General features: G+C 43.9%; 2 protein-coding genes across 2 annotated transcripts; one reads left to right on the top strand and one right to left on the bottom strand.

The window, feature by feature from the left end:
• Window positions 1–282: 282 nt before the first annotated feature.
• Window positions 283–3,818, top strand: LOC136507334 (protein FAR1-RELATED SEQUENCE 1-like). Its single transcript, XM_066502096.1, has 7 exons — window positions 283–426; window positions 1,310–1,647; window positions 1,905–2,178; window positions 2,550–2,711; window positions 2,904–3,174; window positions 3,268–3,401; window positions 3,639–3,818. The coding sequence occupies exons 1-7, from the start codon at window positions 283–285 to the stop codon at window positions 3,816–3,818; spliced, it is 1,503 nt and encodes a 500-aa protein (XP_066358193.1).
• A 6,955-nt stretch (window positions 3,819–10,773) lies between these two features.
• On the bottom strand, window positions 10,774–12,731 carry LOC136508077 (amino acid permease 3-like). The gene is made up of 3 exons (XM_066502689.1): window positions 11,908–12,731; window positions 11,664–11,806; window positions 10,774–11,574 (listed from the first exon to the last, which is right to left on the bottom strand). Exons 1-3 carry the CDS (start codon window positions 12,572–12,574, stop codon window positions 11,464–11,466), a joined length of 921 nt encoding a protein of 306 aa, XP_066358786.1. The 5' UTR covers window positions 12,575–12,731; the 3' UTR covers window positions 10,774–11,463.
• Between the last annotated feature and the right edge of the window lie 782 nt (window positions 12,732–13,513).

Below are 13,513 nucleotides of genomic sequence, written 5' to 3'. Positions count from 1 at the left end.
GTGCATTCTATGAAGCGAGTGCACCCGAGACACGAGCAAGAGCTGCGAGACGCGCGGAGCGCAGCAAGCGGCGAGCGCGAGACGTACGAGACTCTAGCTATCTCGAGAGCCCCCTAAAATGAAACCATCCTTTTCCTCTCTGGACTCCACATTCAAATTGAGCCTCCAAATTTTCGCCACTTCCCTTTATTCGCCCCAGATAATAGAAGCACCATCGCCGCCAAATCTCACCCACTTACTTCCCTCACCGCCGTCGTAGCTACCCCAAGTTGCGCTGCACCCATGGCCCCGCCGTCACTACCCCGACTTGAATCGCCACTTCCAGCAGAGCAGATGGATCAGCAGCTGGCAATTGTTGTCGCGAGCGGTGGAGATCTGATCGCATTGTCTCCTGCGCCAGCTACATTTGCGGGCGCAACTCCTCCGGTTCCACCGACGAGCAGGCCCGTCGCTAGAGCGGACATCCCCCACGGATCGGGTGATGCCTTGCATCACACGACTAATCTGACGCCACCCACATCGATTCCTCCTAGAGCACTAATCACTCTTGATCCTGGTCAGAGATTCCACCCGGTGAGCATCTCTTCTGATTGCAACTATGATTTCCACCCCCGATTCCCCCCTAGATCGCATGATTTTTTATTTGGCGGCACTGTTATCTGTGATTAGAATAAACTGGTGTGCCTGATGTATGTTGCAACTTTAGATGTGTTAATTGCAACTTCATATGAGAATTGCAACATTAGTTGTAGTATGATTGCAACTAATGGTTAGGGACTAATTGCAACTCTATCTGTGACGTACATGCATGCAACTAGTGGATGCACTGTGATTGCAATTCTATGTGTCATTACAATAAACTAATGTGCATATTGTATGTTGCAACTTCAGATGTGTTGATTCCAACTTCACATGAGAATTGCAACATTAGTTGTACTTTGATTGCAACTACTGGCTAAAATCAATTGCAACTCTATCTGTGACGTACATGCATGTAACTACTGGTAACTGCAACTTCAGATGAGAATTGAAACATTATTTATAGTTTGATTGCAACTAGTGGATGTACTATGATTGCAACTCTATCTGAGAGGGCAACTAGGGGTTGTACTGTGATTGCAACTAATGATGAGAATTGCAACATTATTTATCTATGACTGCAACATTTGGATTTTTCACATGAAGGATTGCAACATGAGTTCTAGTTTGATTGCAACTAGATGTGATATTGTAATTGCAACTCTATCTGTTTTTGGTTATGCACCAGAATTCATTTGTATTTAGCACCGCGTATTTTCTTTTTTTGCAGGATCCAAACATACTAGATGTATTTATCCCAAGGGTGAGGCAGACATTCGAGACAAAGAAAGAAGCCTACCAATTTTACTATGATTATGCAAGACTGGCCGGGTTCAGTGTGAGGGTGAAGAGAACTAGCAAGGAGACTGCAGGCTGGGTTTGCAACCAAGAGGGGTTTCTGAAAATAGATAAAGAGAATAACGAACCACAGATTGAAAAGACATCAGAGAGAGTCGGCTACCCTGCATATGCTAAGGTAAAGCAAGATAAGAAAGCCAACCAATGGTACTTCGACCATGTTGAGGAAGCACACAATCACAAGTTGCACCCGTCACCCAGGATGGTCAGGTACATGCATATTCACAAACAAAGGGACGCAGCGCTAGATGACCTATTTGCTATCATGGCAAGGAATGGGGTAGCGCACCAGGCTGCGATGAATGTCATGTCCGAGCTATATGGTGGCCATCAAAACTAGTTGTTCACAGAGAAAGATGTCAAAACATGTATATCCCTGTGTGCTAAGTCTAGAAAAAAATTCCAAAAGAAAAAAGTATGCTCATTGCTGCAAAAACATAATTTACTAATTTCTTTTTATGTTCCAGGAATGCTGAGCAAGCAAGCGAGGAAAGGGATGCTGATCTGGAGAAACTTTTTCAGTTTTTTAGAGAATGCAAGACAAGCAATGAGTACTTTTACTTTGATGTGGATTTTGATCCAAAAACAAAGGTTCTTAGGAGCATATTCTGGAGCCACGCTAGTCAAAGAGTTGAATGCAAGGACTTTGGTGATGTGATCACCTTTCACACGACCCACAAAACAAACAGAAAAAACATGCCGCTAGGCATGTTTGTGGGGGCCAATAACAACCTGAAGAATGTGAGTTTTACGCATATAATGTATTCTTGGTTTGCAAACTTGATAATTGAACAAATGCAATAAATTGGATTCTCCTGTTGCAAACTAGATGTTGTATGGGTTGCAACCCTATTGTATTGTTGGTTCATTTTGGAAACTGTTGTTTGATAGATAAGTTTGTATATATCTTTTTTGTGCATGCCATAGATGAGGATGCAGCAATGAGAGAAGCGATAAGGATAGTGTTCAACAAATCACAACATAGAAATTACAGATGGCATATCACAAGGGCATGGTAATACGAGCTCGACAAACTATACATACAACACAAAGCTAAAAACCTGAAGGAGAGGCTGGAATCTCTGATAAATTATCCACTAGGGCCTACACAGTTTGAGGAGGAGTGGAACAAGCTGGTACAAGAGTGTGAGATAGATGATAACCCAGCAATAAATGCACTCTGGGAAAAGAGGAAGAGCTGGATTGCAACATACTTCAAGGGGATGTACTATGGCAAAATGACATCCACGCAGAGATCAGAAAGCCAGAACAGGGTACTGAAGGATGGTTATGTTAACAACACTACAACCCTGCACACGTTTGCGAAGAGGGCGCTTGACTCGCTTCAGCACATAGACCACATGGATGCTGGTGAGACGCACTACTCATAGGTATGTTATTTTTAAAAAATAACAAATCATTCCTGCTGCTGGTTGCAACTTGATCACAAAAAGAATTTTGTGCAGGCTAAGGTCATCCGAACTTGCAAATCAAGGTTTGATGAGCAGCTCAGCAGGGTGTACATGAGAGCTGTGTACCAGGAAAACACAAAGGAATATGCTAACAGCACAGCATTTCTCATAGAACCTAATCCTCATCCAGATGTCAGGAACGGTTATTTGGTGAGGCATGAGAAGGGCGCGGGGAGCTTCTGTTGGGCGCAACATGCATTTAAAGTGGTGGCTGACAAGGAAACAGGAGTGTATGAATGCGAATGCAAGCAGTGGGAGCACACATGTAAGCTGGTTGCAACCTTGATACCTATCTAGTTGCACATCAAATGTACCTGGGTGTTTCTGTGTATTAAACAAAACATACTGGAAAATGCAGGGTTGTTCTGCATGCACATCATAAGGGCATTCACCCACCTGCAGGTGCAGAGCATACCAAAAAAGTATATTTTCAAACGATACATGTGTGATGCAAGATCTCTAGTTCCATGGGACAGACATGATGTTGTGCAGGTTGGGCCACGAGGAGACACAGAGTAGTCATGGATGTCAAAATGGCTACCCATGTTAATGAGGCTGGGCAGAGCAGGGAGCAAAATAGATCGAGCTTACGCTAAAACTATGAGACATCTAGATAGGATCACTCCTGGAATTGAGCTTCTCCAAGCCACAGAAGTTGATTCTTCTATGCATCCAACCAATTCGATAGGGGCAGAAAGTTGGGAGTTGCAAGCTGTTGGTACAATCCAGAATGTTGATGCTGCTACATCGACGCTGGATTGTAGTGCAGCTATTGTGGAGACAAATGAAAATCAGGCTGAGATCAACCTTGATCCAACCTCTACAAACTTCCTTGCTGGTATATCACTGGTTGAGCCACCAGTGTCACGCACAAGGCAGAAAATCTGGCAAGGAAAGTCAATGTGCTGAAAAGATAAAGGGAACTAATAATCCTTATAGCACATACATGAGGAGTTATGGGACACTACAGCACAACATGCCCGCTAAACCCAAACAGGAGCAGAGCAGTAGAGAACAGAAAAAAAGAGGGCTGCCAAAACACAAGGTGGGACTTCGAGAAAGAGAGGTCGGCCAAAAACATAGGGAGAAAAGAATGAAGAACAAGAAGGGGACCATAGTGAGGATAGTGATGGCAACGACTATGAATCTGAATGAATCTCCATGTGCACTTAAAATTGTGTAGCTACATGTTCCCCCATAAATAATGTTATTATTTATTTTGTTTTCTTTCCGGTAACAAAAAAGTTGCAACTGAATCTGAATGAATTCGCGTGTACTACAACCTACAAATTGCAACTCTGGTTGTCATACCAATTGCAAAACTCCAAGCCATGACTATTATAATGTGTGCAAAAATGATGAGTTCAGATGTCCTCAGATTGCAACTCAAACCGTCAGCCGATTACAACTTACGTCATAAAACAGTTGCATTCGGTTGGGTAGGCCATTTGCAACTACCCTGGACCGCTGCTTGCAGCTCCGTTTATATACCAGTTGCAACTCAAACCTTGAACCGTTTGTATACCACTTGTGAATCGAGTGATATGACAGTTGCATTCCGGTTAGGTACGCCAGTTGCAAAACTACTAGTTGTAGACCCGTCAGCCGATTGCAACTTCCGTCATGCGCAAACCGCGACCATGGTGGTGGCCAGTTGCGCCTACAGTGATAGCCGAATTAAAACTGCGATGGACGTCTGGTTGCACATGCGTTTGCATACCAGTTGCAACTCAGACAATCAGCCGATTGCAACTCTACTGGTACCAGATGCGACTCGTTTGATAGCTGAGATGGAATACGATTAGTTACGCCAGTTGAAAATGCCCTGGTACCAGACGTGATTACATAGTTCCCTACCCCCAAAAGTGCACAACACCAAAGTGTGTATACACAACGACCTACATTAGAGCACTAATATACACAACTAACATTCTGCACAGATTTCTAACAGTTTTTCAGCAACAATTATGATTCTGCACAACTTGACTTCCACCAGCCACATATGCACCATGTTAAAAACAAACGAACATAAAATGTTCTACTGACTACTACCATTGTCCCATTCAATCCGTCGTCCCCCAACTCTAAATATATCAAGCGAGGCAGAAAGATCAACTTGATTGAGGGGATGGAACATTAGGTAGTGCATCAGCTCGCACCTGTAAATCGTCCCCTTGAACTACAAGACCAAACAAAAAAAAGAACACGGGAATTTGAAAAAGTTAATACACATGCCAGGTAACAAAACAAGCTAAAAAAAGATGCAAAAATAAAAACAGATAAAAAAAGTGGTAGAAATGAAGCTCACCGGGTTGATTTCCTTAGTTAGCTTCTCCCCATCATAGTACTCCATGTACTTCCATATAAAGAACATACAATCGTTGAGGAGTGCCTTCTTAGTTACATTAATAAAAGGCCTCTTCCATCTGTGAACTCGAGGAAGTTTTCGGTTCGAGACCTTCTGGAATGCAACATGATGATGGGGATCTTGGCAAAAACAGCCTCGTGGCGATCAAGTTTGTCGGTGCAGTTCAAGAAGTAGTCGTTTGAATCAAGCACATCTATGCGCTGGTGCGACATGTTGAAGCAGTAGACAAAATAGTGAATTTCATCCCTGATTGGAACAAATATCTGCAAAAAAATAACCAGAGTAATTATCCAATGAAACACGCACACAGCAACAAACAAAAAGTTAAAAAATGCTAGTTGCATATCTTGGCATACAATAATTGCTACTGGCAGCGATGCTGGATTGCTAGTGTATTGAACAAAAAAAGTAGAGTGTGTAGGAGACTGCTAACCAGTTTTCTTTTGGACAGATCATAGTGTTGCAGCTGAGATTCAAGAGTTCTCCACACTTTAATAAACTCAGCCGTCTCAGATGAATCATCATTCAAAATTCTTGGACACTCTGAAATAGCAAACTAAAAAAGAATGAAAAAATAATTTAAGCGATCAGAGGGCATCGTTTTGCCAGAAAAAAATATAAAATATTATACGGATGGACGAAAACCAATGTATCAAAATAACTCACAAAGAAAGTAGTGGTGAGGAACACCCTGTAGCCTACAGAATTCACTTTGTGAACAATATCATCGTGTCTTAAGCAGTGGACCAAAAAGTCGACCACCATAATCTCTCCTTGTGCTTCATCAGCAAAGTTGGAAAGCAGGTCCTCACCAGTAAGGGTACAGAAAAGAGCAAACTTGATCAAGACAGTACTGCAAAAAAACAAAGAAAGAAAAAAATCATATAGTGCAAATCAATTAAGGGACAACACATTTGAAAAAAAATCATACAAAACACAAGGGCATACGGTGCCATACAGACACTAATTGCAACATACAGGGTATTACATTTGCAACATACAAGCTATTACATTTGCAACTGATGATGATGCAATTGCAAACACACAGACAATTGCAGCACAGATTGCAAAACATACAGAGTATTACAACTGCAACTAAAGCAAACAGTCCAGTACTACAAGAATAAAACTAGAAATCAAATTAGGAACAACAAATTAGAAAAAAAAAACATACAAAAATTGCAATCATACAGTGCCATCATAGAAATTGCAACATATAGGGCATTAAGTTTGCAACTACTCAGGGGCTCCAGTACAATAACAAAATGCAACATAAAAGGGCATTACATTTAAAACATATATGTTACTAAATCTGCAAACTAATGATGGTAGAGTACAAAAAAAATTACTAAAGAGAAACAGAGTGCACGAGCATACTGTTTTAATTCATCATCAGCGGCGATCTTCCTCCTAAATGCAATCGCCTTGGCAAGAGGTACGTCAGGCTGGCTTTTTCAGATAATGAAAGGGGATAGATATTTCCTCGGCTTCAACAAAAGCCTATCACCAAGGCGCTGGAAAATTAACCTTTGAACCTCGCCGAAGTCTACCAACCCTTTGGATACTTCTTCCTGCGAGAGTCTTACTGGTGGTGTCAAGTTGCTAATCTTGTCTTCAGACTCTGTAGGGAACTGAATCTATGAAGCAGATGAGCTAGAGCATACCTCCTCAGGAATAGTAGCGTGCAATATAGCAAGCTCATCATCGGCCTCGTTGCGGAGCCTGTCCAGATCTTCCTCATACTTCTTGCGCTTGGCAGCATATTGTTTTCCAGCTTGAGTAGCCAACATCTTACTGATCCTCTTCGCTGCAGCTTCCTGAGCCTCCACAGTGTCTTTATTCAAAGCATCTTGATTGCGCTTTAACTATTTATCCATTTCAACTTGAAGCTTCATCAACTTTTTGTCTCCCTTCTTGCCCTGACCAACCTACTTCTTCTGGTCATCAATCTCTACCTTCTTCCCAACAGCAGCCTGCTTCTTCTCCATCTTTTCAGCTTCAACATCCTTAGACATCCATGAAGACCTTCGTGTGTATGTAATTGAAGGCTCAGCAGTTGAAGGTGGAACCTCATGCACCGTCGGGACATCTAGATTTTCCAGTACACCACCTTCCTGTGGACCAACATGGGAAGGAGCATCGCTTGTGAGGCCAGCTACATAATCTACATTGCTTCCTTTTCCGCATGTGTCTGTATCAGACGCAACTAGTTGCTCATCAGCTGAGGCATGCGAAGCATCAACTTCCTGTTTCAATTGAGAAAAAAAAGTCTGTAAGAATATGAATTGCAATCCAAATAACAACTGAATTGTGAAAAATTCTAAAGGAAGAGTATGCATGCTCACAACATGTTCAATTGCAACAGGAAGTGTAGAGGGGCAAACAACCTCTTCTGCTAGAGTTTCCTAAAAACATATCGAGAGAAAAAAACATGTATGAAAAACAATATGGATTGCAACACGACTATAATCTGGATTGCAACTAAAGACTCATATGGATTGCAGATTTTGAAAAAACACCTACATCAATCAAGTTCGAACTGACCGGTCCTTCCTGCTCATGTACAGGTGCGTCTGAAACCAAATGCGGAATCTACTCTTCTTGGTCAATCTGGTTTCCATCAGACGCATAGTGCTCCGCTACCTTCTGATGAGCGTCTCCCTAAAAAGTGTAGAAATGAAAGCTGTGATAAGTAATGGATGGTGACAGTTGCAACAATGCGAATGCACTGGTTGCTAATCTTGATGGGTCACAGTTGCATCTTAGTATGCAAATGAAAAATAAAAAGTCTGTGCATGCAAAAAAAGGATTCAACAAAAAAAAAGAAATGGACTTGCCCACTAGTAATTACGATTTAATTGCTAATATGAATGGAAACCAGTTGCATCTCAATGTACAATTGGGGGGGGGGGGGATTGCAACATAAATGAGTGTGTGATTACACAGTGATAAAATAGCTTGGTTGCAACTCAAAACACAGACAGACACCAGGGCCTTACCTCAGATTGGCTTTGTTGCTCATCACCAGAGATTGCAGAGGCATTCCTATTGGCAACTGCATGTCGTGGAGCATGTTCACGGGACAATGATGGAGATTCCAATAAATCCATTATGTCATCCACAGCATGCGACTCACCACATAATGCACGCGGTGCTGCAAAGAAAAGAACAATAAAAATAAAAGGAGACAAAAAATGTGTAAGAAAAAAAAGATTTGAGATTAAGAAACTACCAAAGAAATTTATTCAACAAATTGGTCAAATCAACCTTACTTTGCGGCTGGGAGTGCTCTTCTTCTTGTTGTGCAGTACTGCCATCATGCACTGGAGTACTAGGCAAATCATCATGCGGGACAAAATCATCATGCACTGGAGTACTAGGCAAATCATCATGCACTTCTTGACGGTCTTGCATTGAAACATCTACTTTAGGGTTTGTGCTCGGGGGGCGTTGTTCACCTTCAGCGTGTCCTGAAGCAGATGTTTCTCCACACTCCGACCGAAGTCTCTTCGGTCCTGAAAAACAACCCTTCTTGCCCTTCTTCATCCTCTTCAAGTTCGCTGCAAACTTCTGAGCATGGGCATCATCCAAGAGTTTCTTGATGCCGACATAACACTCATGATGGGCTTTACCCATAAGCTCGTCAGCGCTCCTTGTGAGATCATGAGCCTTCCTCATCATTGATTGAGCCTCGGCAGCACTAACATCAAAACTCTTCAAATTTTGCTCAGCCTGGCTCTTCTTGCTTCTTCCAACTAAATTGAATAGCTCCTAGCCAAAACTTGAGAAGAAACTCGGATAGTTGAACAAAACATTTTTCGCCCATCGTGCTACTAGAAGGAGCAGAAGGTCCAGCAGCGGCTGCAGCAGCAGATGGGGCAAAGAAGGGTGTAGGCTCAGCGGCGGGTGCAGCGGTAGGTGCCATGATGGGTAAGGGTACGGTAGCAGCTGGAGGAGTGTAGCACATGCTTGATAGACTCCTCAACTGACGACAATAAAAAACACACAGAGGCACAACAGAGCGTGAGTGGAAAAAATAGATTGCAACTGTAAAAAGGCAAAGCAAGTTGCAACATGCAAAGCCAAGTAGTTGCAAAACAAATATTTACATGTGAAAAATAGAAATCACCTGGAGGTTGCCAAACTCGACGACTCCACCAGCTACATCTCCCCTGCGATCCAACGCTGCTAATTTCTCAATCAACATATTATCGAACAAAGAACAATGAGGTAGCATTGTCTGATCTATGTTCAGATTGTGCTAGAGGCGATCAAGATATAGCATCTGCAATTATAATTAAAAACAAACAAAAAAAAGTAAGCATCCCAATTACAACTCTAAAAAAAGAAGATGCACCAGAAAAGTGCTAAGTTTGGGATAGGGATTGTTGCAAAGCTATAAAAGAAAAACTAGTTGCAATGATTCCATATAACCAGCAAACCTCAAAACAAAACAAAAAATTGAAACAATAAAAAGAAAAGGCCAGTTACAACTATAACTCTGCACCAGTTGCAATGATAAATGTAACCCAATTTCATGAATGGGGATAGAAGGAGGAAAAAAAGAGAATGATTAGATAACTCACGACAAGGAAGATTCCACAACCATTGATGGGTGCGATTTTCCCCTTCAGAAAAGATTCATGCCTATACAACCGAGCAGCATGCCGAAGGTCGTCAACAACTGCTTTGCACCAGTTAATTACACTGATGCAGCGAACATCCGCAGTCCAGATGATATCATCAAGCCTAATATAGTTGTCGGTGTTTGCAAAAAGTAACATGCAGAATGCATCCATCAACCAACACATGACTGCCAAATCTCCCTAGAGAGTACGAAACTAGATCTTCTCCTTAATCACCTTGGGAAGTATTTTATTGCCCGTTACACCATGTACCTGAAGACTCAAACTGTTGCGCATCTCCCGTGCTTCTACCATATCCATGTTTGGGGGGTCATTTCCTATTCTATTCAGCATGAACATACACCACATGGTATGCTCATTGATTTCAATAACTTTGCCCATGCCGAGCTCTAGAGACATAGACTCTGGATTGAATTTATCCATGAGCCATATAAGCAGCATCCTGGGCAATGAAGTAGGCTTAAACTCCAACAACCTGCCAAAACCCATTGCACGTAATCTGTCCTTAATTTCATCAGGTGTTGCTTTAACAAGATCAACAAATTTTCCAGGAGAGCAATGAAGCGCCACTGCCCTATCCACGATAATGTCAATACATATTTACGATAATTGGGTTACTATAACACATGAGAATATTTACCATAATGTTATAGTAAACCACTTAGTAAGGAGTTACTATAATCTCGTAAATTAACATAGTAATTATCGTAACTCAAAGTGGCTACAGAATAAGTTATTTTGTAGCCAGCTACAGGGAAGTAGTTCTCTCTCTCTCTCTCTCTCTCTATATATATATATATATATATATATATATATATATATATATATATATATATATATATATATATATATATATATATATCTTGTCAAAAAAAACTCAAAGTAAAAAAAATAGGAGTACTCCACTATTATGGACCACTCGCAACGCCAAAAAAAAATGCTGGTAACACTCTACCTCTGCGTTCCTATTCCAAGAACTAGTGTGTACTTCAGATAGAAATAGGGTCATGACAAGTTAGCCGCTGAACGGCCGGTACACCTTGAGGGCGTCCATAACGTCGGCGTTGGACCCTGCGGCGGCGGCGATGGAGACGAGGAGACAGCTGATGCTGAGCGTCTGCAGACAGATCCACTTGGTGCTGCCACGAGGCACGCGGCGCTGCTTGATGTACATCTCGACGGGGAAGTAGACGGTGAGCGGCCAGAAGGAGACGGCGCCGAGGAACCCCACCACGTTGCCGAAGAATGGAAGCAGCATGGCTACGACGGTGGTCAGGCACACGAACGACGACCGCCACGTGAGGCGGAACAGGTTCAGGGCGAATGGACCGACGCGGAGTTCCCGGGAGATGAAGGCGCTGTCCGGCCAGGCGGTAGCCGCGCGGCGCTCGACGAAGGCGAAGATGGGCTGGCAGAACACCTGGTAGGCGCCAATGAGGTGCACGACGATGGCGACGTTGGCGACGTCGAGCAGCCAGAAGGGCTCGTAGAAGCCGAAACCGGTGAGAAGGTTGTCAGGCGCGGCGTCACCGAATGCTGCTTACCCCATGCACCCGCACAGCATGTAGAAGATGGTCGTGGTCGCCACGCTGAGGCGCGTCGCCTTCTGCATCACCTTCGACTCCGACGGTGGCGGGGCCTTGATCGTGTCCTGAAGAAACAGAGCAACATTGATTAGGAACAGAGCAATCTCTGGGTGATGGAAACAGAGGAGAGCTCTATAGATGTCTTGATGCTTACTTGGATCTCGATGAGGATGTTTGAGAAGGAGTAGGCGAAGGCGATGTCGCCGAATGCCTGCAGGCTGTGCCAGACTTTCTGCGTGGAGGTGACGTCGGCGCCGATGCTGATGCCGGTGAGGCTGCCGTTGAACCCGCCGTTTGCTGCAATTCAATGGACTGAGCACAAGTCAGTAACCAAGAACTGATCAATCATGAACATATATTGAAGAGGAACAAACTAGAATCACAGGGAAAGGACATACCAACAGTTTGTGCGATGCCGAGAGACAATCCGATGCTGGAGTAGGTGAAGGACATGACGGCGGCGACAATGGACAGCCACCAAATCTGATCAAAGTCCGGTATCTGTGAGAACAGGATCTGTGCAGCGCCGAAGAGGATCATGTACGGCGTGCTCGAGCTGTTGCACGGATGAGCGTGCCCATTGTCATGGAAGCATCCCGCCCTCCTGATGGCCTTCATGCTGATGGACGACGCGATGGTGTACCCGATGGCGACGCCGACAAGGTTGGCGTACTGGATGACGCCGCAGAAAGTGACTTTGGCACCGCCGAGGTTGGAGCGCACGGCGTCCATGTACGTGTAGTTGCGCTTGCCCGTCTCTGGGTCGCCCGTGCGGTAGCACTCGACGAGCAGCGTGGCGGTGTAGTAGGTGACGAAGGCGAAGAGGAGCATGGCGGCGGGGCCGGCCACCCAGCCGAGCTGCGCGATGGCCCAGGCGAGGGAGAGGACGCCCGAACCGATGACGGCGGTGATGATGTGCGAGCTGGCCGTCCAGAACGTGCCGGTGCGGCGGGGCCGGCCGTCGTCGTCCAGCCACGTGGCCTCCCCGACGTTGCCGGCCTCCACGGAGACCTCCATTGGCGTTCGCGCCACCGCGTGCTTGTTCACTCCGTTGTGCACGGCCATTGTTCACTCCTAGCTAGTGACTGAATTCCTGAGTTGTGACTGCTGAGGGATGGAGCGCGGCAGGGAAGCGCTGATGAGATAACAGATTTCTTGGATGCTCTGAGGACTGGATTGGAGTGAGGCTGAAATTAAAGGTGGGAGCTGAGAAGAGGAGAGGAGAGGTTGTGTTTGTATCTGAAGAGGGAGGAGGCAGGTTTATATAGAGGCATAGAGCAGAGGAGGAAGAGGCGTGGATGCCGCGTGCGGGAGTGACGCTGCTCAGCGCGGGTGTCTACGTCTCCGTTATTTATTTTTTTTGACGTAGGTAGGGTCATGGCGTTCTAAATAAAATGGATACACGTGGTGACTGGTAAACAGAATAAAACGGGAAGGCGCCCATCTATTCTGTACTACTTTTTTTCTTTTCTTTTTTTTTGTGACTAGGTTTGTGTCCGTGCATTGCTATGGATCAGCTAAATTTTTGTACTAAAAACATACAGACCGCACAATAAAATAACTCAAATATACAAATTCATATCGTGCAATTAAACCTCATAGTCCCTCGTTGAGATCTGGTCCAAATCCAAGATTATGATTTTCTTCGTCCCGGCGACTTCCATACCACAAATGACACTCCAATTGATCCATCATAAATATAGTTTTGTAACTATTAATTTTCTTATATTGTGATACTTGTTAATTAGAAATCAATCAATGGCGGTTGTAAGCAACAGAAGAGCATGTTCAATTTTGAAAATATAAGGTATCTTGATTGTATACACCGAATACATTATTGGTTGTTTCTAATAGTTCATATCTAAAAGAGACATATCAAAATCAAAAGGGACTGCTCCAGGAAAAACAAAGATTTCCACCCTCCATGTCACAAACCTCTTTTCCTGCCGCTGCAGGTGAGCTCAACACCTGCGACCCAATGCTCCTAGCCCTAACTTGCGGTGA

The sequence above is a fragment of the Miscanthus floridulus genome, chromosome 15 (assembly GCF_019320115.1).
Source record: "Miscanthus floridulus cultivar M001 chromosome 15, ASM1932011v1, whole genome shotgun sequence".
Classification (NCBI taxonomy): Eukaryota; Viridiplantae; Streptophyta; class Magnoliopsida; order Poales; family Poaceae; genus Miscanthus; species Miscanthus floridulus.
The sequence above is the reverse complement of the archived record's forward strand: the minus strand, read 5'-3'. Positions and strand labels throughout refer to the sequence as shown.

Bases quoted from the DNA above. Each gene is read 5' to 3' on its own strand.
- LOC136508077 (XM_066502689.1), bottom strand. From the start codon at position 12,574: ATGGCCGTGCACAACGGAGTGAACAAGCACGCGGTGGCGCGAACGCCA. The intron at 11,807-11,907 runs GTATGTCCTTTC...ATTGAATTGCAG, and splicing joins CGGCATCGCACAAACTGTTG to CAAACGGCGGGTTCAACGGC. The intron at 11,575-11,663 runs GTAAGCATCAAG...CTGTTTCTTCAG, and splicing joins ACATCCTCATCGAGATCCAA to GACACGATCAAGGCCCCGCC.
- LOC136507334 (XM_066502096.1), top strand. From the start codon at position 283: ATGGCCCCGCCGTCACTACCCCGACTTGAATCGCCACTTCCAGCAGAG. The intron at 1,648-1,904 runs GTACATGCATAT...TTTATGTTCCAG, and splicing joins CCGTCACCCAGGATGGTCAG to GAATGCTGAGCAAGCAAGCG. The intron at 3,175-3,267 runs GTAAGCTGGTTG...TGGAAAATGCAG, and splicing joins CAAGCAGTGGGAGCACACAT to GGTTGTTCTGCATGCACATC.